This window comes from Ursus maritimus, unplaced genomic scaffold (assembly GCF_017311325.1).
Source record: "Ursus maritimus isolate PB19 unplaced genomic scaffold, ASM1731132v1 scaffold_20, whole genome shotgun sequence".
NCBI lineage: Eukaryota > Metazoa > Chordata > Mammalia > Carnivora > Ursidae > Ursus > Ursus maritimus.
The window spans coordinates 42,054,217-42,080,669 of record NW_024424453.1 but is presented as its reverse complement, the minus strand read 5'-3'; the positions used below and the strand labels follow the sequence as shown (position 1 = coordinate 42,080,669).

Sequence of the window (26,453 nt, the reverse complement as noted above, 5' to 3'; positions counted from 1 at the left end):
AGGAATATTTGTCTATAGTTTACTCTTCTTGTGGTGTCTTTATCTGGTTTTGGTATAAAGGCAGTGCTGATTTTGTAAAATGAGTTTGAAAGTGTTCCCTTCTCCTCAATATTTTGGAAGTGTCTCAAGAGGACTGGTGTTAATTCCTCTTCAAGTGTTTGGTGGAACTCACCAGTGAAGATGTCTGGCCCTGGAGTTTCCTGCGTTGAGAGTTTTACTGACTCAATCTCTTGAGTCATAATTGGTGTGTCCAGATTATCTGTTTTTCCCGATTCAGTCTTGGTAGGTTCCGTATTTCTAGAAATGTACCCATTTCTTGTCTATATTTCTGTAGTATCAGCTGTGATGTCTCCTTTTTCATTTCTAAATTTGAGTCTTCTCTGTTTTTTTCTTAGGCTACCTAAAGATTTGTCCATTTTGTTTGTTTTTCTGAAGTACCAGCTTTTAGTTTCATTGATTCTTTCAGTTGTTTTTCTGGACTCAATTTACTTAATTTATTTACACTCTGATTGTTATTATTTCCTTCTTTCTGCTGATTTTGGGTTTAATTTGTTTCTTCTTTCTAGTTCCTTGAGGTGTAAAGTTAGGTTGTTTATTTGAGATCTTTCTAATTTCTTAATATATGTATTTATTGCTATAGACTCTTAGAATGGCTTTTGCTGCATCCTACAAAATGTGGTATGTTGCATTTTCATTTTAATTTGTTTTGAGGTTTTTTTTATTTCCCTATTGATTTTCTTCTTTGACCCATAGGTTATTTAGAAATGTGTTTCCACATATTTTAAAATCTGCTCACTTTCCTCTTGTTGATTTCTAATTTCATGTCATTGTAGTAGAGAAGATAGTTGGTATGATGTCAGTCTTCTTAAATTTGCTGAAATTAGTTTCATGGCCTCTCATGTGATCTATTCTGGAACATATTCCATGTGTGCTTGAGAAAAATGTGTATTCTGCTGCTATTGGATAGAATGTTCTATATATGTCTCATTCATTTGTTTTAAAGTATGGTTAATTCCAATGTTTCCTTGTTGATTTTTTGTCTGGATGATCTATTCATTGCTCAGAGTGGGGTGTTGAAGTCCTCTACTATTATTGCATTATCTTTTTCTCCGTTAAGATCTATTTGCTTAATATATTTCGATGCTGAGATGTTGGGGAGAATATGTATTTATTATTATATCTTCTTATTATATTGACCCCTTTATCACTATATAATGACCTTCTCTGTCTCATTACATTTTTGGCTTAAAGTCTACTTTGTCTGATATAAGTATGGTTATATTTGCTTTCTTTTGGTTACTATTTGCTCTGAGTATCATAGTGCACCCCTTCACTTTGAATCTGTGTTTGTCTTTGGAGGTGAGGTGAGTCTCCTGAAGGCAGCATATAGTTGGGTCTTATTTTTTAATTTGTCTAGCCACTTGGTGCCTTTTGTTTGGTGAGTTCATCTGTTTACATTTAGAACGATTGTTGATATATGAAGACTTACTACTGCCATTTTGTCTTTTATTTTCTGGTTGTTTTATGTCTCTATTGTTTCTTTTTCTTTGTGTTTCTATTTACCTTTTTAGGTTGATGGTTTTTTATGATAATTTGCTCACTTTCCCCCTTTTTACTGTTTTGTGTCTTTGCTCTAGATTTCTGTTTTGTGGTTACCATGAGGTTTGTATAAAATGTCTCATAGATAAAACAGTCCATTTTATGCTGATAACTTATTTGTCTATACAGGTTCTGTCATTTTTCTTCTCCCCTTTTTATGTTTTTATTGTCACAAATTATCCCTTTTTTATGCTACATGTTTATTACCAAATTGTAGTCGCTATAGTTTTTTTTAATGCTTTTCTCCTTTAACCTATATGGTATAGCTGTTTAACACCCTATTCTAATATAGAGTTACAATTTTGTGATTCTATATATCACTTTATTTGAAGTTTTGTGTATATTTTTATCTTTTGTTTGATGTAGAAGAGCCCCTTTTAACATTTCTTGTAAGGCAGGTCTAGTGGTGGTGAACTTTTTCAGCTTTTGTTTGGGAAAGCTTTTATTTCTCCTTCATATCTGAAGGATAACATTGCTGAAGGATAGAGTTTTCTTGGCTGATGATTTTTATATTTCAATACTTTGAATACATAATTCCACTCTCTTCTGGACTATAGGTTTTCTGCTGAGAAATCTGCTGATAGTCTAATGGGAGTTACTTTTTAGGTTAGTCTCTTTTTCCCTGGCTGCTTTTAAGGTTCTTTCTTTATCCTTGCTTGACTTTTGACAGCTTCACTATAATGTGTCTTGAAGTTTTTTTTACATTGAGGTTGTAAGGTGATCTGTTAGCTTCATGGTCTTGTATGTCTAGTCCTTTCCCCAGCTTTGGGAAGTTTTCAGCTATTATTTCTTTAAATAACCTCTCTTCCCTCTTCTTCTCTTCTCCTTGTGGTATACCCATTATTCTTGTTGGCTCTCCTAATGGAGTCTGATAGCTCTCATAGGGTTTCTTCACTTTTTAAAAATCTTTTTAAATATAGAAGTTCTCTTCTCCTCCACCTGAATCACTTCCAGATTCCTATCTTCCAGATCACTTATTCTTTCTTATGTCTGATCTGATGTATTTCTAGTGCTCTTAGTTCATTCTTCATATCATGTATTGAGTTCTTCAGCTCCAGAATGTTTGTTTGTTTCTTTTTTAGAATTTCAATCTCTCTCAGTTCTGACAGTGCACTCTTGGTTCCATCACCTCCATGAAGTCCAATCTACTCATCCTCAGATGTACAGATATATGCGTCTCTCCAACATTCTGTTCTGCTGTGCAGAGGAAACCCTGTTGGGTTATGGATGTCCTACTGGTTATAAATTGACGGAGAGCGACAAAGGGAACAACTCATGCCACCATAATGCTCAACTCTTTGTTTCTTAAAATACAAAATGAATACAATTTAACATCAGATCCCTCTAATTCTTTCCATCTGGTCTCAGAGCAGAGTGGGGACAAAGTGGGTGGGGTGAGTAGAACAACCTAGCTTTTTTATACAACATGATTTTATGCTTATTTGATTAGAGAATCATTGAAACATTTGTTCACTCTTAAGAATTTCTCTGAAATATCTAAGCAGGGATGTGTTTTAGAGAATTAAAGCTAAATCAGAACTTCTGGTAAGAGATGTTCCTGGAAGTCTAAAAGTTTGTGGGCAAATATTTGGGGTATATATTTTGGGACAGGTATATTCTTAGATGTTAGCCCAAGTTTGTTCATTCATTCATTCATCTGCCGAGTACCTACCAGGACCTAGATTCCATTTTACATGCTGAGGAGATCATGGTGAAAGTGACATATGTCTCCTCTCAAGAAGTTTCCAGTTTCTAGTGGTGAAATGGATCATTGCAATACAATATTAGAGTAGTTTAAGGATTAAATGTAATGAGAATATACAAAAAGGGGATGATAAGTCATTTGAGGGTTATCCAAGAAATCTTCCTAATGGAGACTAGAAGAAGAGTGGGGTTTTTAGCAACAGATAGGGATGGGATCTGGAAAAAGGCAGATACCATTGGCAAGAAACAAATTCAAGCAGAGCAAATAAAATGAGCAAAGAAATGGAGGCATAAGAGAGCCATGGGTTATTTGGTGTGTAGCTGGAGGAGGGGAAGCATTTGGTGTGAAGCTGGAAGGGAGTTAAGGGCTGGCTCCAGAGGGGACTTGTATGGAATGCTGGAAATTTTAGTTTTGTTCTATTGGACCATGAAGGGCTATTGAGGAATTCTGAACAGAGAAGTGATATAGTCAGATTCAGGAACATTATTCTGTGGCAGTTTACAGTATGGTCAGAGGTGGACAAAAGATGAGTGTCATTTAGGAAACTCTTCCAGTAATGCAAGAAAGCAAAGATCACAATGGCTAATAGTGGTGGGATTAGAGAGTGGGGATATGGATTCAATAAATATTTCATAGGGAGAAGCCACAGAATTTTGTGTTGGTTAAATGTGGGAGGACTACAGGACAAATAAGTGTGGATTTTCTTTTCAATGTATTGAGCGATTACAATGTGCCAGCACTTTACACAGGTGACTTCATTAATCACCATACCAGCTTGATGAGGTGTAGATATTGTGATTATCCCATTTTACAGATAGGCTACCTGAGACTGAGAAGCTAAATCTTGCCCAAGTTAAGTTAGTAAAGGGTGAACTAGTATTTAACTCCAGCAATCCAACCTGGAGCCTGCCTGCCTAATTGTGATGCTACATTGCCTCTCCCTGGTGGCTCCTTTTTCAGGGATGGCAAATCCAGGAAGGGGAGTAGCTTTGGGAGAAAGGGGATGACTAAATGCCAGAACAGGGACCATTCTGGTTCCCATTTACCATAACACATAATTCGTAAAACTAGCTTATACTGCTTTTTTGGTTAAAGAAAAGCTCAGCTAATAATTCAACTGCTAATATTATCTTGAATCAGTTTAAATATCTGCAGACTAAGACTTTAATCTAATGCACTAATGAAAGGCTTAGAGGCTGTTTTTGGTTTTTTTCCTCTCCCATGGCAGTCATAACCAACGCTAGGTCAACCAAGCATTTTTAGCACCTTTAATTACTTTTGCTAATTAAGTGAGAGTAGATGAAGAAACAGATTTAATTAGAAGGTGAAATTCAACGTCTTCGCTTCTTTTATGATTATGAACAAAAGTAAGAAATTGAGTTCAAATATGTCACTGGCACGGAAGTTCAGCTTCACGTGCTTATGACCAATGCTCAGGGCCCCCATACTCAAAACAGCCCTGTGCTTAGGGTTTAAGGCTCTGTATTCAAGGTCATGAAATTCTTTTTTTTTTTTTTAATAATATTTTTTTTATGTTATGTTAGTCACCATACAGTACATCCCTAGTTTTTGATGTAATGTTCCATGATTCATTACTTGCGTATAACACCCAGTGCACCATGCAATACGTGCCCTCCTTAATACCCATCACCTGCCTATCCCAATCCCCCACTTCCCCTCCCCTCTGAAGCCCTCAGTTTGTTTCCCAGAGTCTATAGTCTCTCATGGTTCATTCCCTGTTCTGTTTACCACCCCCTTCCTTCTTCCCTTTCTTCTCCTATCTTCCTACTTCTTATGTTCCATAAATGAGTGAAACCATATGATAATTGTCTTTCTCTGCTTGACTTATTTCGCTTAGCATTATCTCCTCCAGTCCTGTCCAGGTTGCTGTAAATGTTGTGAAATCGTTCTTTTTGATGGCTGAGTAATATTCCATTGTATATATGGACCACATCTTCTTAATCCAATCATCTGTTGAAGGGCATCTGGCTCCTTCCACAATTCGGCTATTCATTAGCCATCAGGGAAATTCAAATCAAAACCACATGGAGATACCACCTTTTGCCAGTTAGAATGGCAAAAATTGACAAGGCAGGAAACAACAAATGTTGGAGAGGATGTGGAGAAAGGGGATCCCTCTTACACTGTTGGTGGGAATGCAAGTTGGTACATCCACTTTGGAATACAGTGTGGAGGTCCCTTAAAAAGTTAAAAATTGAGCTACCTTATGATCCAGCAATTGCACTACTGGGTATTTACCCCAAAGATAAAGACGTAGTGAAGAGAAGGGCCATATGCACCCCAATGTTCAAGGTCATGAAATTCTTAATAATCTTATTTTTAAATTTGTGTTTCAAAATGACGTCTGAAGAGACAAGGAGCATGTACATTTGGGGCTTGGGAGTCTCAGTTCCTATGAGGTCCCTCCAACTTCCTACCTCTCTGACATAGATTCTCAGCCATCTGCTCCTGGCCCCGTGGCCCCTGCCTGGCTTCCAGCTACATCTCCCTGTCCCTGTCCCATCATTACTACCATTCTTTACCTGATATTGGGTATGTCAGCAGGGTCTACCCTGGTGATTGGGTATGTCAGCAAGGGAGGCCTGTTTTCTGACTTTACCCTCCTCCCCTGTGGGTTTGTGAATGCAGACAAGGAGAGGATAAGGCTGCAGTATGTGCCCTGTTGAATCTTGGGGTAAGGCAAAAAAGAGGCCATCCTTAACCAGGCTGGTAACACCATGGTGCACTCAATGGGTGACTCAGTGGGGCCTTTTGCCCACCTCCAATCCAAGTACCAAGTGCATCATGTTGGCATGGAGACTGCAATGTCTTGGGAGTCTCCTGCCTACCATCATTTAGGACACTGGTCTATGGGAAGGGAGATTGACTTCCTCACTCCCTGCTGGGGCCCCACACTTTCATTTTGTACGGGGCGCCCCCAAAGTTATGTAGCTGGCCTTGTCTTTCTTTGTTATAAATTCAGTCTATGCTTTTATTTGTTAAAGATGAATTCAGCAGATGTGTAAGTTCCTGTCATAACCGTAGTGTAAGCCCACTGCCTTAGAAAGAAATAACATAAAGATTAAGCATGAGATGATAATGTCTAAGATATGTGTATTTTATTCATGATCAAGTAAAATACAAAGAATAATTAGCAAATTAACAAGTTAGAGTCTTATTTGACTCCTTTGGTGAAGAATAATAATAAAAATAAAATAGCTCTCAAATCTTTCCTGGAGACATCAGTATTATAGGTTGTTAAATCAAATATAAAAATGAACATTCGATCTTTTTCTCAAAGTCTAAATAAATTCAAGTTTATTAAGAAGCAACATGACTTCAGTGAAGCTATAGGATTTGAATTTAAAAAATAGACAAAATATTGGGCACCTGGGTGGCTCAGTTAGTTAAGCATCTGCCTTTGGCTCAGGTCATGATCCCAGAGACATGGAATAGAGTCTCATGTCGGGCTCCCTGCTCAGTGAGGAGTTTCCATCTACCCATCCCTAAGCCCCACTCACGCTCTTTCTCTCACTCTCTCTTGGGTGAGCTCTCTCTCCCTCAAATAAATAAGATATAAATAAATAAATAAATAAATAAATAAATAAAATAGACCAAATATTATAGCGAATGCCTGAAGTATTTCAAGCATGCTGACAGTGATCTTGATAATTGATCTCACTGTGTCTAGAATGGCTTTCTATTAGTGTTTAGCTGTGACATGAATAATATTCCCTTTAGTTTAGCTGATTGCCATTTCCTACCTCCAAATCACAGAAAATATTAGCATGCAATGTGTCAAATTAGTTACTTTAAAAAGTTATTACAACATCTTAAACCTCTAAGTAACTGTGTTGCATTTTATTTTTATGACTCCTGTTTTGTAAGACATACACTAATCAAGTTAGGTTGGTATTGCTGCTATACAGCTAGAAAAGGCCAGTAAGTCGTGACCCCCTAGAAACCCACCTTCCATTTGGTGCATCAGGGCCTACATTCTTGGGATCCTTCTTTGTTTCACTGACCAATGACTTAGCAGTGATTATAGAAAATAACCAGTTCACACAAGAGAAGATGACTGTATCTACCTATCCTGAGACGCAAGGGGCAGCTTCATGCTCAGCCAGTAGCCCTTGCCTGACAGCCGCACGGCAAAGAGAACAGTGCTGCCTCCCTCTGCTTCCCAAACTTTCCAAATACCTTTCGAGAAGTCTTGGATTCCAAACTGTGCTTGATGTCCATCTTATCCCAGGTGCTCTTGGGTGCGAACACATGGTGGACACACAGTGGGGCTTAACCTTGACCCTCCACACCCGTGGCCTGGTCCTGACATTGACCAGAGTGCTGTAATCAGCTTGTCTTCTCTTAGGTGCCTCACTCCTGATGCCGAAGCCCGCCCAGATATCGTAGAAGTCAGCTCGATGATATCAGACGTCATGATGAAGTATTTAGACAACTTATCTACATCCCAGCTGGCTTTGGAGAAGAAGCTGGAACGGGAACGGAAGCGCACACAGAGGTACTTCATGGAAGCCAACCGGAATGCTGTCACATGTCATCATGAGCTGGCTCTGTTATGTCATGTAAGTGCACAGCTGTCAGTGTCCTCGCGATATACTCCAATAAGGTCATCTGAAGTGGTTCAGGCTTGTCTTAAGGGAAGATTATCCTAAGTTAGGAAAATATTAATTGCTGCATGCTGTATTTCACTGTTGTATAGTTCCATATTTGCATCCCTTTCTAGATCTCATAATTGAAATTAAAGTCAATATAAGTGAGTTTCCAATGAACTACCCCCAATTTATTGTATATTGCAAAAGAAGCGGCATCAAAAAGATCCCTTAACAATTCTTTAAGCTTATATTATGCTCTTTGTATAGATAGCAGTGAATATGTATATTTTATTTCTTTAGCAATCTAATTTGGGGAATATGAATGAAAATGTTATATGTTAATCAGAGAAGGAAATAATAATTGCCTTAAAATTTTGTCTTTTTAGTCCAGTTGCTTTTATTACTGTTTGTGGTGGTAACGATGCTGCCATGCTTCAAATAAGAATATGTCCTTTAATTTTTCTTGCCGGTAACCTTTAAATTATTTTGATATTTAAGTTTATTTCTGAGCAGAGCTTGAAAAAGGGAAAAGCTACAAATGTCCCCATGTGCAAGTGACCATGCCAGCAATACTCTTGTTACTGTCTCTCTTTTTACCCCTGTGCTTTCGTTCGTGACCCATGATCCATCCTGTGCTCATGCTCCGGGCTCCCCCAAGCAGGGAGCTAGTCAGGGACCCTTCAACCTGGTAAATATTCTTTTCTTCCCTCTTGGGCATGGGGCCCAAGGAAATAGGGTCATAACACCCATTCTTAATCAAGGTACTTGGTCATCAAATTCCTTTCCGGGACCCTAAAGGCCTTTTCTGCCTCAGCTGGGAAAATAATTTGAAGAGTTGATTTCAAAGAAGAGACAGCTGTGATTTCTTTTCCTTCCTTCCTTCCTTCCTTCCTTCCTTCCTTCCTTCCTTCCCTCCTTCCTCTGATTTCTTAGATAACAGAGTTTCCATCGAACTCCTTTCTATTAAAAGGAAAGCACTACTCTGTGGTGTGTTTGTTTTGACATCCTTGGAATCTGGAAGTTGAAGATTCAGTGTAATTTTCTTTGGGGGGTGAAAATCTCATCCTTATTGCTTTGCTGAGCCCAGCTGTAATTTCACAAAACAATCCTTGGTGATTATCTAAGGCCTTGGTTTACGTTTGGGAGCATGTAACTTGGAGTTATGGCTCTTGCTGAACACAGTTAAATCTTATATACAGCGAGTTAGAGTTCACTTTTCTTGTTATTTTGCTACCTGACTTCATAAAAAGTAGGCAACAGTGAGAAACACACCATTCTATGCATGTCATGTTGCATTCAGAGAACAGTGTTCCCAATAAGCTAAAACGCAAGAGATTTAGCCATTTCTATATATCTTAAGTATTTGAGGCCTTCTGTTAAGTTCTGCGCTGCAAAGCTACTTAGCCAATTTCCAGTTAGATATAAAAGAGTCGGTTTATATTAGATTCCTGTAGCTGATGTGAGGGTGGACGGAGTTAGTTTAAAATCTAACAGCAGAAATCCTCTTATCTTTAGCAAAACACCTTGAGAATGACTTTTATTTATTTATTTACTTCTCCGCTCTTTGTTTTTTAAACTCTTACTGTGGAAAATTTCATACATTTACAGAAATAGAGATAGTACTTCTTGTAGCCATCCCCCAGCTTCAAGAATTTGCTGCCTCGGGCCAATCATACTGTCTTTATGCCCACCCGCTACCCACTGCCTGCTCTCCGTAGGTTATTTTGAACCAAACCCAAGACACCATATCATCTCATCCATCAATATTTCAGTATGTATTTGGAGGACCATTTTAACTGTAGAAACCTAGCTCTCTGGCCATGACGGGGTTAAACAAAGGGAGATGTCTATGGCCGACAAGGGAGTTTTGAGGTTCTAGAAGTTCTGTACTCATCCATAAATTAGGGGGAAAATATTGCCTATTACAGAAAGCAGTAGAATTAAATAAGTAAATGTGTTTGAATAAACTAAATTAAATAAATAAAATTAAATTAATTAATTAATTAATTACTAAAATAAAATAAATTAATTAATTAATTAAATTAAATAAATAAAATTAAAAAGTGGCACAAAATTATAAGATAGTACCAGTTATATAAAATGAGCAGTAATTATGTTAAAAAAATAGTGTGGATGCAACTTGCTGATCTAGTATTAACTGGTCCATTAGTGCTAAATCCACGTGTGGTTTTCATGCAGTTAATCAGTATTTATTGAGCACGTGCTGCTAGCCAGCCTCAATGCCCTCGCGGAGCATTCAGTCTCATAAGGACCATAGAGAAGTGCTTTACTTCTAGGCAGAGTTTATATCACTCCTTCTACAGAACCATCAGGGATCTTCTCCTTTTGCACTATTTTATGTATACTGATAATTTCTCATCTCTGGATTAATCAAATGTTAGCTAAAAAGAAAAGTGCAGCTTTATTAAAGAACTGAGAAGGAAATATGATTACATTTCATCAAAAGACAGCATGCAGTTAATTAGCATTTTCCTTGCTAAGTACCAATTATTATTTTTTAAAAATTTACATCAACACCATTGCTGATGGAAAAATTACAGGTCTAAAATTTTATGTCTCTTTTTTTCTTAAGTATTGTTATAGTATTATGATTGTTTCATTTCAAATACAGTGGAATGTCTCCCAGAGCAGTTAATATCAACAATACAATTACACAATTCAAAGATAAGCAATAGTCAAAGGAAAGAGAAATTAGTGAGTGCAGTAGAACTTCCTGAATTCTCAGCACTGATAAGGAGATCCGTTGTGAATTGCTGGAATTTTGCAAATTAGCGGGTGAGCAAACAATTAATCGGAAACATTAAGGACTCTTATGTCATGGGGTGTATGCTACTTACTTTTTCACATATTAGCTTATTCTTAATTATGGCAATAGGCTAGTAAAGACAGGTATTAATATACATTTCAAAAGGACAGAGACATCTTCACTAATAAAGTTCACTCCTGTGTACTGTGGTTTAGACTCTATGAAAGAAGAGCAAAACTTTCTTTTTGAAGACTGTTAAGCTTTCTAATTTTTTTTATTCAAAATAAGAAATGAGTTGGAGAGCAGGGTCAAGAATAAGAATCAAGCAGAAAAATAAGGTGTAATTTTTACTTAAATATGTAATAATAGAAGTCTATTTGCTACAGAGGGTACTGTGGCATTGTAGTAGTCAAAATCATGATTGGCATTTTGGCATTATGCACAACGTGTTAAATACACAGACTAGCTGCCCTTTGGCTGTTATCTTATATCCCAGACAGAAAAATCAGTTGCAGACATTTCTACACAGCACGCTGCTTAGATCCTCACCAGCAAATGCAAGGATGAATGTTAAAACCCAGTCTGGAAAAATGTAGATAATCAGTAGAAAACTTCAATTTCATTTAGATTGCTGGGGTTTTGTGGCTTCAGCTGTAGACTGGTATTAACATTGGTAAATAAAGCAAATTTCTATGTGTACAAATGGAGCAGAGTTGAATGTACCAGGAAGACTGAAGGGTAATCGTGAAAGAAGCATGTTCTTGAAGGGTGAGTTTTGCAGGGATTTCCCACTTCTCTTCCGGTGATATCCACAGGGACTTTTATCTTCACCACCTCTGTTTTAAAGCCACATGACATTTCTTTCTACTAGCAGAGTGAGTTTGTTCAGTCTGGAAAACTTTCACATCCATAAGCTTACACAAACAGAGAAAAATTGAAAATGCTTGCAGTTTATAATTAATAGAAGAACAAAGAATTGTTGAATATCTTCTGAATGTAAGACATCGTGCTTGCTATTGTGAAGGTTATAAAAAATTATAAGGAGTGGTCTCAGTCGTGAAGTGATTTATACAGTCTACCTGGGAAGCCAAAACATATATGCAGGAGGAAATCTGGGTAAATACCAAGTGGATCTCTGGCTGATTGAGTTCAGGGAGGCTCCCAAAACAAGTGGGGTAAGTTTGGGCCTTGAAAGTAGGTAAGGAAGTCACCCTGGATGGAAGAGAATAGCAAAAGTGCATGAGCTCTAGATATACCAGCTTAGCATACTTGGACTACTAATCACATTTTAGAAATGGTATTGTTTTATGCTTTAACTTAAGAGGCAAGAGAAAGGAAACCAAGAGAAGAGACTTGTCCAAGGTCACCAAGCTAGTTTGCTGGTTTCAGACCTTGGACTTAAAGGTGGGTCTCCTGATTTATAATGCGTATTTTAATATGAATAGTTTAGAAAGTCTGGGAAAGTAGTCTGGTCTAGGTGGCAGAAGTTTTTGGAATACCTAGTCATTGTATCCATACCTAGCGTTTGGATTTAATCCTGGGTATTGTGGACCAAAGACTTGTATTTCTCCAGGGTAACTAACAACCAAATTATCAAACTAAGGGTGAATTCTTCCTTATCGTTCATATCTCCTCTTGAACTTTTTTTCCCCCTGTGGTTTCAACCACGCTCCTCTGTCTTGGCTTCCATCTTATGTCCCTGAACACTTTTTTCTTGTTCTGTCTTCCAACCCTGGACTCTGTTAAGTTTCGATGTTCTCTTCTCCTCTTGCTCTTCTCTTGAGTGAGCTCTGTCCAGGTCCATGGTTTTTCATTTCATATGAATTTGGGTAAAAATTGGTTGTATGAAATGGGAACTTAATCTTCTGTAATCACATATCATTTTGTTTTGAACCCCTGTTCCTGCTGATTGCAGAAAATGGGGGAGATCGGCATTAGCACATATCAGCTGTTTTGGACTCAAAGTTTCTCTCCCGTTTCAAGGGTCCTCCACTCCATCTCCCTCCCCCAAGATGGCAACTGGATACAGGAGGAAGCTTAGGCATCCTCACGCTGATGGGAGGGGGCTCTGTGTGTTGCCTTCTTCTTCTTCTGGCTTCTGTTGACTTTAGATGAGGTGAACCTATCCCTATGGCTTTGGGGGACCTACCATGGCATCTCTGGTTTGAGCTTCTTCTCTGTGCTCTATGCAGTGATAACCTGGTGGACTCACCAGTGAGCACTATCCATTTTCTACATTCCCATTGTGACCTGTGGGAACTTCGGATTCCATGGGGAACAAACCGGGAGTGGGGGCACAATATCAGCCCTACCTTATCCAGTCAACAAATATTTATTGAGCGCCTATTAGGTGTCAGGTACTATTCTAGGTGCAGGGGATACCACAGTGAACACAGCGTGTGGCCCCTCATGGGCCCTATATTAAATACCCATATTAGCTATATAGCATATAGTGGCATGATGGTCATGAAGCTTCTCTGAAACTTCCAGTCTTTTCTGGCTGAACCTGAATTGTTCCCTCAAACCTTCTGGTCTGCTCCACTCCCAAGGTTCACCTCTGCTGGAGAGAATGTGAGGAGGAAAAACAAGGATGCCTGAACCTGCCTTCTTATCTTCTATCCTTCTATCTGGCTCCTTCCTTGAGCTTCAGAAAGACTTCCCAGTTCCCCATTCTCACTGCTAGAAACTGCCCTTCTACCACATCCTCCTCTTTCCCCAAGTGTTCTTCATTCATCCTTTTCCTTGGATTTATAAGCCCCAGCCTCCTGGCCTGGTCTCAATAGTATAAGTGTTCTGGGTGGAAAAGTACACGATATTTTCTAAGAAGGCAAAATACATTGAGATGTGTTTTACAACATCCATTTTTCTGAAGACCTCCAAACGTATATGTCTGATTGCAGCCTTTCCTGCATGACAGACCTAAATTTTGACCTGGACATTTACCCGTATGTCAAATGGATACCTCATGCTCAGCAAGTCCCATAGTGAATGGAGTCTCTTTCCTTAACCCAGTCCTGTTCTACACCTCATCACCTTAATTGAAACCTGGACATTTTCAATTCATTCTCCCTCAGATCCTACATCCATTTCATTAGCAATCTTTTGCCAGTCCTATTTTTGAAATGTCTGACAAATCCATCTTCCAATTCTCATTCTCATTATCTCACGTTGGGTCATTGCAATATCCAACTTTCTTGTTTCTAGTCTCCTCCTCAACCCTACCAGTGATTCAATGTACCACCTCTGCACTGTCTACAGGGTCATCAGGAAATGTGTGTATGTGGAGGGTGAGCCATTTTGTTTATCACAATGACGTTGACTGCTACTGGCATGTAAGGGGAGGCAGCCAGGGATGCTAATACTATACCATGTACACAACAGTCCTACACAGAATGTATAAAGCAGTACCAGGAGATACATATGAAGACATTGATTGCAAGGAATTGTCTTATACGATTGTGGGGGTTGGCTAGGTAAGTCCAAAATCCATAGGGTAGGCTGTCAGGAAGGGCAGGTTGAGACTCTTGGACATGGGCTGAACCTGCTAGCCACAGATGGAGTTTCTTTTTCATCTCAAAGAAGCCTCAGCTTTGAAGACCTTCCAAATGATCGAACCCATTCTACGCAGATTATCTAGAATCATCTCCCTCCCTTAACCATCCTCTATGCGCCTACCAAGATGATCTTTCAAAAATCGCATCTAGGGGCGCCTGGGTGGCACAGCGGTTAAGCGTCTGCCTTCGGCTCAGGGCGTGATCCCGGCGTTGTGGGATCGAGCCCCACATCGGGCTCCTCCGCTGGGAGCCTGCTTCTTCCTCTCCCACTCCCCCTGCTTGTGTTCCCTCTCTCACTGGCTGTCTCTATCTCTGTCGAATAAATAAATAAAAAAAAAAAATCGCATCTGATCTTGATAAATTATCTCATGCTAAAGATGATGAGTAAATGTTCCCATAGCGAGTCCTAGAAATGTACTCTAAGCTTTTGGTGAGTTACAAAAAGGAAGATTTCTGTGATAGTCTCACGATGTCAAACTATTGTGCACATAATTATTATCCTAAATTCCATCTACCTTGGGGGTGGTGGAAGCAGCTAGTAGAGCACTTGTCAACAAAGATTATTTTCTAAATCCACAATCCCTTTATAATTTCTCTTAAAGAATTAGAATTCTTCTTGTAGTTTAGTAATACATTCTTGGCAAACTTTATTGACAAGCACTTGGTATTTATCCTAAATTCTCAAATATCTTTAAAGTTGACCACTTAGGAATTGAGCAAATATGCAAGTACCTGATTCTCATTTTCTTAGTGCAAATTTAAAAAACTGTTGTGCTATTTATTTATCTGAGTTGTTTTATTTTTATTATACCATATGTCATTTACAATTGCTGAGCATGCCACTAAAGGCGTGTGTCTGCAATCCTCTGCTAAGAGATTAAATTAAGCCATGTAGAAAATGATGTATTTGAAAAGGACAATATTTTTGTGAACATCTTTGCTTTTATTGTCTGATTAATTGTTGACTGAATTTCCCCCAAGGCTGTGAAAATGCAACAAATAATGATGCAGTGAAAGAAGTATTGGGAAAAATCATGACTTATTTTGGCAATGTTCTATACTTGTTATGGTTTAAGAAAATAAAGCAGTGCCTTTTAGGCTCCCGCACAAAAAATACACAATTCTCACATCCACACTATAACTTCCCCCTTGTTTATGGAGATATAATTTGCATACAGTAAGATGTAGAAATTTTAATTACTTAGGTTAATAACTTTTGACACATGGTTAACTTGCACCCAAAACCAGATTCGGAACATTTCTATCACCTCCTAAATTTCCCTCATGCCCCTTCCCATACAGTTCCCTGCCCACGGACAGCCTGTTAGGATTTCTGACACTATGGATTACTTTTCCTATTGTTTGACTTCATATAAATCACAAACAGTATGAACTCTTTGGCATCTGCCCTCTTTCACGTGACCTAATGTCTGTGAGATTCATCCATGATGCTGTGTATAGGAGTAATTTGTTTATATCGTTCGAGTAATTTGTTTATGTTGTATGAATATATCATAATTTATTCTCCCGTTGATGGACACCGTGTTGTTTCCAGTTTTGGGGTTTTATTTAAGACTGCTAGAATTTTCTTATGTAAGTCTCCTTGTGCAGGTACTTTCATTTCTCTTAGACACATACCTAGGAGTAGAATTTCAGAGTCAGAAGGTGTACGCTTAACCCTAAAAAGAAACTACCAAGCAGTTCTCTGAAATTGTACTGCTTAGCCTTTTTAGGAGCAATGTATGAGCGTCGCTCAATTGTCCCACGTTCTCCTAAACATGTGGTATTGTCAGTCTTTTAGATTTTAATCTTTGTAGTTGGCATAGAAAGGTATTTCTTTGTGACTTTAATTTGCATTTTTCCTGACGCCCAAGGCTGTTGAGCACTTTTACGTGTGTTTACTGATCATTTATGTATCTCTTTGTGTGTGTGTGAAGTATCTATTCAAATCTTTGGCCATTATTTTATTGAATTATTTGTCCGTTTTTGTTGATTTTAGGAGTTCCTAATTTATTCCAGATATGACTCTGTTGTCAAATATGTGTATGTACTGGAGATTTTTTTCCCCCAGTCTATGGCTTGACTGGTTTTCTTTTCTTTTTTTTTGACGAGCAGAAATTTTGTTAAATTTTAATTTTGTTAAAATTTTTAGGGTTTTTTTGTTGTTAGTGCTTTTTATAACCCGTTAAAGAAATTGTGGCCTATCCCAAGGCTGCAAAAATTGGCTCTTTTTTCTTTTTGTAAATTGTTTCTGGTAATACGTTTTATGTTTAGGTCTATGATCTATTTTGATTTAATTTCATGCATAGAATAGTGAAAAGATCGACATTTATTTTTTTTCCATATGGGTACCCAGTTTTCCCAGCATCATTTCTTAAAATGTCTAATGTTTCCTCACTGATTTTACTACAGGTCTTTGTTGGAAATCATTTGGTGCTGTATATGGGGATTTATTTCTGAGCTCTATTCTGTTGCATTGATCTGTGTATCTATTCTTAGGCCAATACCAGACTGATTATTGTGGCTTTTTAATAAGTCTTGAAATTAGGTCGTATAAGTGCTCCAATTTTGTTCTTCTTTGTCAAATTTGATTTGGCCATTCTACATCTGTTATATTTACTTATTAATTTTAGAATCAGTTTGTCAGTTTCTTCAAAAAATAATGCTGCTATTTTGATTTCTACCATTTGTTTTAATATGGAGAAGAGCTTTGAAATACTTTGAAAAATTTATTTCACTTTTTCAACAAAGTTTATCAAGCATCTATTCTCTTCTGGGGACTAGTTTAGTGGTGTTTTAACAATAAAAAGAAGAACTCCATCTTCACAGTGGAGGAAGACAAATCGTAAGTGAGTTAATATACACTTAAGTACCAGGGACAAAAACAGACAGGCAAAGTAATAGTGATTAGTAGATGTGGAAAGACAGGTTGTTTTAAATAGGGATGTCATGGAAAGCCACCATAACTGCATGAGATTTGAGTAGAAACCTGAATACCTTAAAAGTGTGAGCCTTGCAAATATCTGGAGGCACAACATTGATGGCAGAAGGAACAGCAAGTCCAAATATGTGGAGATGGGAGCATGCCCGCCAGACTTAAAGGGCAAGCAAGGAAGCCTGTGTGGCTGGAGTACAGTGAAGCAGGGGGAGGGAGTAGGATATGAGGATGCTATGGTCCATGGGACAGACTTGAGTGATGTGAGTTTTGAGCCAAGGGGTGACGTAATATTTGCAAATGATACAGCTGGCTGCTGTGTATGAATCGACTGCTGAGAGCCAAGAACGGAAGCGGGGAGATTGATAAAAGATGATGGTGATTCTTTTCCTTGATTTTTAATTCTTTGTTTATTGGCATTTAATCAGGTTGGTATTTTGATGTCATGTTCTAAGTGTGTGGTTTGACAAGAACTAGACCTTCCCTTATGTAATTCTGTATGAAAAATGAAACAGTCAGTGGGGTTCTAATTTGCGGGATTTGTTCATATTGATGCAACCCATGTCTAATTCCATACCGTTTCATACCTTAGGCAGTGCTGCTTTTCAATTACGTTTCTTGTCTTTGAGCAATCCAATTAGAATGCCTTAAAACTTGACCACTCAGTGATTCTCTGTGTGTGGTTTCTTCTATATGTTAAATGATTCTTCCATATGTTACCTGATTCTGGCCTCCTTTGAAACGCTCTCTGAAGTATTCATATATACATTCAGATCTTTTCCTTTGGTAGTACGTAGTTTTGAAACAAAATGGTAGTCAGTCAGTTGATGTAGACCGTATCTTCTGTATTTTTAATAAGGGTTACCTTCAGATTCTGGCACTGTTCTTCTCATCCTTATTAGTGTTATTTCTTCTAGAAAACCTGTCTTTGAATTAGGAATAATAGAAAACCTTTTGCAGATACTAGATTATTTGTGGGGTGGCAGTGAAACATTATCAAGCATGGTAAATTTGAGAGTGGAATTTTAGATTGAATTGTAATAATGAATTCATCCTTCAATTTACTTATTTTAGTGACAGTTCATTAGTATGTTCTTGTGCTTTTAAGAAGTTCTAATTAAGAGAGTGTCATGATAATAGTGGGATCATAATTATATGCATTTAATTATATTAAAGTAAAATATTTAGCTTTGTATGAATATTGTTAAGAAGTTCAAAATAAAAAAAAATAATTAACATCCAAACTTGAAGAGAACATTTCCTTCACTATATAATATTTGTAAACTTAGTTATTTCCAGCACCTCTCACACCAATTTTTCTGGTTTCATTTGAACGTATTGCTCTTCCACTTGATGTACGGAGCACAGGAACAGGGAAATGCTTCAGGATTTCATCAACAAAATAGGCAGTGGTATCACCAAACACCTTTGAAGCGAAAAGATCCCCAGCTACCATAGTAAGGGACCAGGCTCCAAGCTAGCTCCTGCAGCCCACCTCTCTGTAGTGGCAAAACCAAGTGGCCCAGAGTGAGGTCCTGGACAGGAACCTCTTACTGCACCTGCAAGTGGTCAGACCAGTCAGCTTTGGCCTGGGTCAATGTGACCCCTTTAGCCCTCTTGGCCACACTGGCTGACTTTCTTTTTTAAGATTTATTTGTTTATTCTAGAGAGAGCGAGAGCACATGCAAGTGGGGGAAGGGGCAGAGGGTGAGAGGGAGAGAGAGAGAGAGAGAGAGAGAGAAGCCAGCTCCCTGTTGAGGGTGGATCTTGATGCGGGGCTGGATTCCAGGACCCTGAGATATGACCTGAGCCGAAATCAAGAGTCAGATGCCTAATCAACTGAGGTTGCCCCTGGCTGATTTTTTTTTTTTTAATACTTTGAAATGTAGGGACTAAATTTATGTACAATAATATACAGTCAACGATCTGTCTCCTATTTGGATTTTCTTTGTGCTCTCATCCATGAAAAGCATAGAATGTGGTTTGCCATTAAAAAGAGATCACCTCAGCCAGGTGAATTGTTGTCAAGCACTGGGTAGCCCTAAATTTATGTATCTAAGATCACAGTTATTAACTAAACAAATAGAAGAAACTAGGCAAAGACACAGCTCAAATAGAATGACTATTTCAGAACAAAAGAAATAGTGCATTCTTTATGGTTCTAAAGTGAGGCATCTACAGGATATAGTTAGTGTTATGCTTTATGTTTATTTCTTGCTTTTTTTTCCCTCTCTCTCCTTATAAAACATTCTGGGCAATTTAAAAAATTGCCCTAGTTTTAATAAAATAGACTCTCTTAATTCTTTCCCTACTGTTGCAGTTAATTTAGGCAATGTCGGTCTGTTACTGTTAGAATTGCTATTCAACTGAAAATGTATTATAATCTGCTGCACACATAAAAAATTACATTATAATGAGCAAAACCGAGCTAAACGTAATTGTGCCTATAACAGCACTGTGACAGGAAGTGTCTCCTGTAATGGTGATGATTTCCATATCAGTGATAATTTTATTGTCTGATTTGCATTGTCTTCTTCTTGCTGCCATATTGATGCACAGAATGTGTCCATCCGTTCCTAGGAGATATATAGATGCCAAAAAAATCTAGTTAACTCCCTCTCCTATTCCTAGAAAAATCTTAAGTAATTAGAAAGTAAAAGATGACAGCAGCCAAATGCATCCCCCAAGGCTGCAGCCCCCCCCCCCAACTCCCTTTAATAGGTTTATGTATTTGCTGGAGGCAACTTTTGAAAATACCTTAATGGCCTCAACCCTCAGGCTAAAAACATTTAACCATCTCTGCCTTTGGCCACTGCCTACTGGGTTACAGAGGCATATTGTCTTTGCTAGGCCAGCTATCTCTAATAGAGATGAGTGGAGTTTCACAACTTCTCCTAAGAGCAAAGGGGAAAAAGGAAGGGAGACATTCACTCCTACTTACTGGTATATCACCAAATAGTCTCTTCAACTCTTAGAGAAACATCACAATGTAGGATTCTGGATAAACAGGCAAGATAAAAAAAAAAATTACCCAGAAGCTACAAAATGTACTCATCATAGGGGAATTCACCTGCTTTCCTGGCCCTTTTCTCCCTTCGATCTCAATATAGCAACTACTTAGTAAATGGTTGCTATGTACAAAACATTATGCAAAGCGTGGAGGTATGCGAAAGGGACTAAAATAGCCCCCAGTTCTCCAAGGGGAGAGTTGGTAATGAGTTGGGTACTCCAATATTCACAAAGAAAAACTCTGGAAATCACATTCGGGAAAATGTGTCTACAGTGGCATATCATTGATGTCAAGTTCCAGAACTCTGTAGATTTTTTTTGAAGTGAAAACTGCTCCAAGAGATTATAGAAACAGAGGTTTTTAAAAACTAAAACAACTATATATTCTACATTGCTATATCATACCTTCCATGCTTACAGAGTCCGAAAAAGCATCTCTCTCAGAATGTGAATTCCCCTTTATCAGAAATTAAGCAAAGGCCCAATTATTTATGGTTATAATTTTGGTGGCTGCAAATGACTTGATTTGCAGCCCAACTGGTTCTTGGGTATTGGTTGCAAGTCAAAGCTCCTCAAGTCTGGAATGTCTGTACAGAACTCATAGTTTCTCCTCACCCTCCATTTGTCCAAAGAAAAATGCCTTATCCATGCCTGTTCTAAAAAGAAACAAAGCCTTTGCCACAGTTTTGCTGGTTTTAGAGATAAATGGATTCTGGCATCTAATTTCCTCAGTGTATTAAAGTTTTGTCAACCCAAAAATGATCTCTCTCTTTTTTAAAACATTGATAGCATTGGTACATCTTGAGTGTATTGTCCCTGCAGGGTTGTAAATCCAGTTGTGGTCTATAGAATAGGGTAGTAGATGATTAATTTTGAATAAAAAAAATCACAGGAGGAGAAAACCCTACATTTATTTCTATGAACATTTCTGACTTCAATTGAGGATGTTTGAAGAAGAAGGATCTGTGTGTTGGGACAGACATGGAAGGAGCTGAGTGAGTTTGGCAGGAAAGTCTCGAGCCTCAGAAGGAACCTCCTGGATTTGGTATCAGGGCCTGAACTTGGCAGAGCTGAGGCTGGCATTGGAAGCCCCTTATGAGCCGTAAGCACAGGAAAAATTTCAGAGAAGCACACATTCAGCAATGCCAAAGGGTGTCTGGAGCGTTTTCCATTTTGGGTTCTAAGATAGCAGGCTAGATCCAAAAGGCAGGCGTGAACAGTGCTGAGTCACGAAAGCAGGAAGACTTTGGATGGAGGACCAGCCATTAAAATGCTCCTTCAGCTTCATGTTAGCTTCAGCAGAATGGGGAATACCTCCAAGCATCCTGGTGAAAGCTTGAGGAAAGAGCAATGAAAAAAATTCTCAGGAAACAGAGATACCAAGCAGAAATTGATTGGACGGTTTGCATAGCACAATATGTCTTAGATATTCTTTTCATTTTTTGTCTTGTTTAGTGAACAGAAGCACGTGAAAGCTTTCAGAGGCTGACTTCTAACTCTAGTCACTCATAACGTCTTAGATTTTCTTTACCTTCAACTCTGTCACCGTGGAGTTTCTAGGAACCTGCCCCTGGTGGCTGTGGGTGTCACTTTCATTTTGAAAAAAAGTGTCTGAAAACAAAACGAAACAAAAAACCACGGACCTGTCTCTAGCGAGCATTGGTCATCATTGGAACCTCTCTCTTCATCTTTCAGGGGACCTCACCTGGCTGTGTCTGCTACTAAGTTCCGTGAGATTTGAAGAAACTAAGCCTTCCTTACCCACTGTGGTGCTGAGATTTGATAGCAATTTTTTTTTATTATTGAAGTATAGTTGACATACGGTGTTACATTAGTTTCAGGTGTACAACATAGCGATTCCATAATTCCTTACCTTGTGCTTTGTTCACCGTAGGCGTAGCGACCATCTGTCACGATACAACGCTATTACAATACCATTGACTATACTTCTTATGCTGTACCTTTCATCCCTGTGACTTATTCAGAGAGCAAATTATTATTATTATTTATTTTTATTTTATTTTGTTTTGGGGGGAGAGAGAGAATCTTAAGCAGGCTTCACGCCCAGCATAGAGCCTGATGCGGGGCTCAGTCCCAGGACCCTGAGATCATGACCTGAGCTGAAATCAAGTGTTGAATGCTCAACGAACTGAGCCACCCAGGGGCCCCAGAGAGAGCAAATGTTATTAAGATAACTTAACGGAGAGTAATCGCGGCTTCCTTGGTACACAACTTTTCCTCAGTGCTGCGTTTCCTTCTGGCACTGTACAGACGTCTGTCCCTGAGCATCTTGGCACGTCCATTCTTGCTTGTCCAGTGGTCCAGATATCCTTTCTCAGGAGTCACGGACTGGACGAACTCTACCACAAATGTGTAGATAGAACCATGAATGGTACCTTGGAGCAAAGATGTATAATCACACAGCCAGCATGTCAGTATGTGTTGGAACAAGCTTTGGGTCCTGCTCCAGGAGGCAGGAACGGCTGCTAGAAGCTGGCTTTCTCTTCCAGGACACCTTCGAGAAGGCGAGCTTGAGTAGCAGCAGCAGTGGGGGCACCAGCCTGAAAAGCGAACTTTCTGAAAGCACAGACCTGCCCCCTGAGGGCTTCCAGGCCTCGTGCGGGAAGGATGAAGACAGGGCCTGTGATGAAATCCTGTCGGAGGAGAACTTCCACTTGGAAACGATTGAGAAAGGTATTTCTAGGGAAACGCTGGCAGCGTGCATGCCCTCCTGACTTTTGTCTGTTTCAAGGCTCATTTGCCCTTTATTTTCTTCTTTCACTCTTTTATTTGCGTGCAGATATGTACTCAGAGCTAGATGATGAACTGGACATTTCGGACAACTCCAGCAGCTCCAGTTCAAGTCCTTTAAAAGAATCTACATTCAGTAAGTTTTCTTTACAAGGCCTGTGGGGTTCCGGCCAGTCATAGTTTGAGAATCAGACTTGGGAGTTGAGTAACCGCCATCATATACATAAGGCAGGGGTTTGTTTTCCAGGGGTGGTGCTAATTAGGAAGGTCTGTCCAGCCCTCTGACAGGCCTGGAGGCCAGCCGGTGCTGTGGTTTTCCGTTGTCTCAGCTGTCAAATGAATAGCTTCATTATTTCCACCAGCAAACCCATCTTCTAACTGGGGAGCAGAGATAACTAATTTCAAGACGCATTAAATAACCACAGGAATAATCGAAGGTGACCTCTTATGAATCTGTTCTGTAGGGGTTAGAGACCTGGAGAAGAAATTAGTCCTGGGTAGACTGTTTTGTACAAATTTATTTCCATTATGTAAGAGATACATTATACTTCAAACACGAAAGTAAAATAAATATTTTAATTGTTTAGTACTATGAAAAAATAGGATATATAAATTCAGTCCATATGTTAATTCTGACTCTTAATTTGAAACAGGAAAGTAAATATACTGGGGTAGGGGGTATGGAAAAGAAAAGATACATTTGGATAAAATGTAAAGATTATAAGGAAAGATAGGATTCAATTCATTTAACAAATCTGCAACTGAAAGAAAAGAGAAATTAAAATAGAATATGGAGAGGAAAGAATAATTCTCCTAAAAGAGTAAGCTGAAGGCATGTTAATTAGGATAGGTAGACATACTCTAAAATAAATTTAGTGTAAATAATTTCCTCTCATTAATGACTGTATTACAAAAATCTCAAAAGAAGGAGGTTTAAAATAGTCTCCTAAGGATCTAAGTAAATCCCTAAGGAGGTAGCTTCGTTTTTTTTGTTCCTTTCCAAACTTAATTGTCCATAAAATAGTGACTAGATGATCCAGATTTTCTGGAACAATCTCAGTTTCCAATATTGATCTATTTTCCCCACAAATTCCTGCCTGCTAGATAAAATGTCCTGATTTGTGATTGGGAAAACATGAAAGCCATATAGGGAAAATATTCATGCATAGGTAGCAGACTCTCGAAGCAGTTAATTACTGGCTGTTTTGAGATGAACTCAGCTCTGTATGTTCTGGGTAACAATAGTGGGGAGGGTCAGTGGGGAAGTGAGGAAGGAAAAGTTGGACCCTTAAACTTGCATGTGGTAACTTGTAGTTGTCTTGGCAAGGGCTTTAGGATAATTATGACGTAGACATAGACATTTTATTGTACTTTATTAGCTATTAATAACAGAGTTTCCTTCTTTAGTTTTCTTTGGAAAAAGGACCTTATATAATCCTGTCGAGTAAACAGTAATTTGAAACATTATATTTTAACTGATACTTTTATAAATGAAGGCCGTCTTTAGAGTACGTAAAATTGCTCACATAATAGAATGCAGATTTTTTTAAATAAATAAATAAATAAATAAATAAAGATTTGCGCAGGGAACATGTAAAGATATTTTTATGTTCTTGTTTCAGGCATTTTAAAGAGAAGTTTTAGCGCCTCAGGAGGAGACAGACAATCCCAAACAAGGTGTGTACGCATTGAGCTCCCAGAACCCTGCAGAGCTCTTATTGGTGGCTAAACTAAAACCCGGTAGCCGGAAGTCACCATGGACCGGAAGCCACCCTCCCCGCACTGATTACACTTTACCAAGCAGCATACTGGAAAGAGTACTAAGCTTGGACCTGGGTTTAATCTAGCTTTGTGATCTTTAGCTAAGCCATTAGCCTGTCGGAGCTCAGCCGTGGACCAGAGAAGGAGGTAGTTATGCTTTATGAGGTCATCTGGAGCCCTGGCTCCTTATATCTTGTTTTTCCACATCCCCGGGGTATAGGGCTCATCCTGATGGCAAATGTGGCAAACGTGGACCCCATCACCTCCACATCCCGGCCAGCAGGAAGTGGAAAGGGCAAGTGGAGACATGCTCCTTCCTTTTAAGGACGTGACTCAGGCCTTGTGCTCATCCCTTCTGCTCACATACCATTGGCCAGAACTTAGTCGTATGAACACATCTAGCTGCAAGGCAGGATGAATATGTTTGGGGGATTTTGTTTTAAAAGGAAAAAGAAACTTCTTTTGGGACAACCGGCAATTTCTGCAACAGTTACCTCTTGGACTAAAGACTAAAATGAAACTACGAGGTCTGGCCTTTTGCAAGTCCCTGGTGACCTTCGTGAGGGCAGTTTCCGTGGCATTGGGTGAGGTCGACAGGACTGGAAGCCCTATTGTGGTGCTTTTAGAAGTTACAGAAGCAGGGATGGGAAAGAAGCTTCCAGTGAGCTGGGCAGTTAACTGGCAGGGGACGTTTGATGGAAAAGGGCCTCCTGGGAATCAGGATGACTTCGGGGTGACTGGGACTAAGGAGAGGCAGCAGGTGGAGAGGAGAGAGAAGGAGGGAAAGGAATTGCTGGTACACAGGCACAGAGTAGCTCGAGCCCAGAGAGCGGGTCTGGGAAAGGTGAAGGGACAGTCCTTTCTCCGTGTCTGAAGAAAGAGAGGCAAAGATAAAAATAAGCTAGAAAAGCAGAGAAGAGGAATAGAAAAGATCATACTTGGCGGTTTCTGGTTATTAGATGATGTTCACTGCTGTAGGGATGGTCTAGATTTGAGGACGGTGGTCAACAAGGAAGAACCGATATAAAGATGGGCAGACACCTGAGCGGAGACCGGCAGAAGGACTTCCAAACAGCTCTTCACCAAACAGGTGAAGGCGCCAGTTGAGGCTGGGAGACACACAAGTGCGTGGCTGTGGAGCTGTGGGTGACCCTGGCCGGGGAAGTGGCTGCGTGCCACATGACAGAAGGCTAAGGCTGGGGTGTGCTTTAGCTGTTGGGCTTCCAGGATGCTGGCAAAAGAACCCAACTCTGGTTGACTTGTGCAACAGGGAGGTTCATGTGAAGGTTTTGGGGGCTCACATAATGAGGAACCCAGAGAATCAAACGTAAGACAAAATAAGAGCCAGGTGAGCCCCTGCAGTCCGTGGAAGAGGTGCTGTTGGCAGGCTCAGAAAGGCCCTGATGCTGGGAGGAAGGAGCTCCCAATTTGTCCGTCCATGTGTCACCTTTCTCAGGATCCAGTGTCCTGCATGAGAGTCAGGTGGGCCTGAGTTGAATTAGGACATACTCACTGCTGCAGGGAGGGCTGAGCTCCTGCATCGACACCCCTCCACATCCATCAGGGGCTCTTTGCTGGAGGGAGCAGGTTCTAGGTGCTGGGCAGCCAGGGTGGAACTCTTGGCCACTTCTAGCTCAGGGGTGCTGCTGGGAAGATGAATTTCAGAGCGAAGAAACTGCCTAGCCAAATCCTGAGGGGTTCAGTTAAGTGGCAAAGGAGGGTTCCTGTAGAAAATCACTTTTGTTTAGTCAAAGATACG

The 26,453-nt window shown here is 39.4% G+C and overlaps 1 protein-coding gene across 1 annotated transcript in view; it reads left to right on the top strand.

Annotated features, from left to right (window-relative positions):
• NEK10 (NIMA related kinase 10) overlaps nucleotides 1-26,453 on the top strand; it is a 199,701-nt gene that overhangs the window by 124,407 nt on the left and 48,841 nt on the right. The window contains exons 25-28 of the mRNA XM_008709406.1: nucleotides 7,674-7,887; nucleotides 22,693-22,876; nucleotides 22,983-23,069; nucleotides 24,556-24,610. Of these exons, the coding sequence (XP_008707628.1) occupies nucleotides 7,674-7,887; nucleotides 22,693-22,876; nucleotides 22,983-23,069; nucleotides 24,556-24,610 (540 nt within the window). The remainder of the gene's footprint in view (nucleotides 1-7,673; nucleotides 7,888-22,692; nucleotides 22,877-22,982; nucleotides 23,070-24,555; nucleotides 24,611-26,453) is intronic.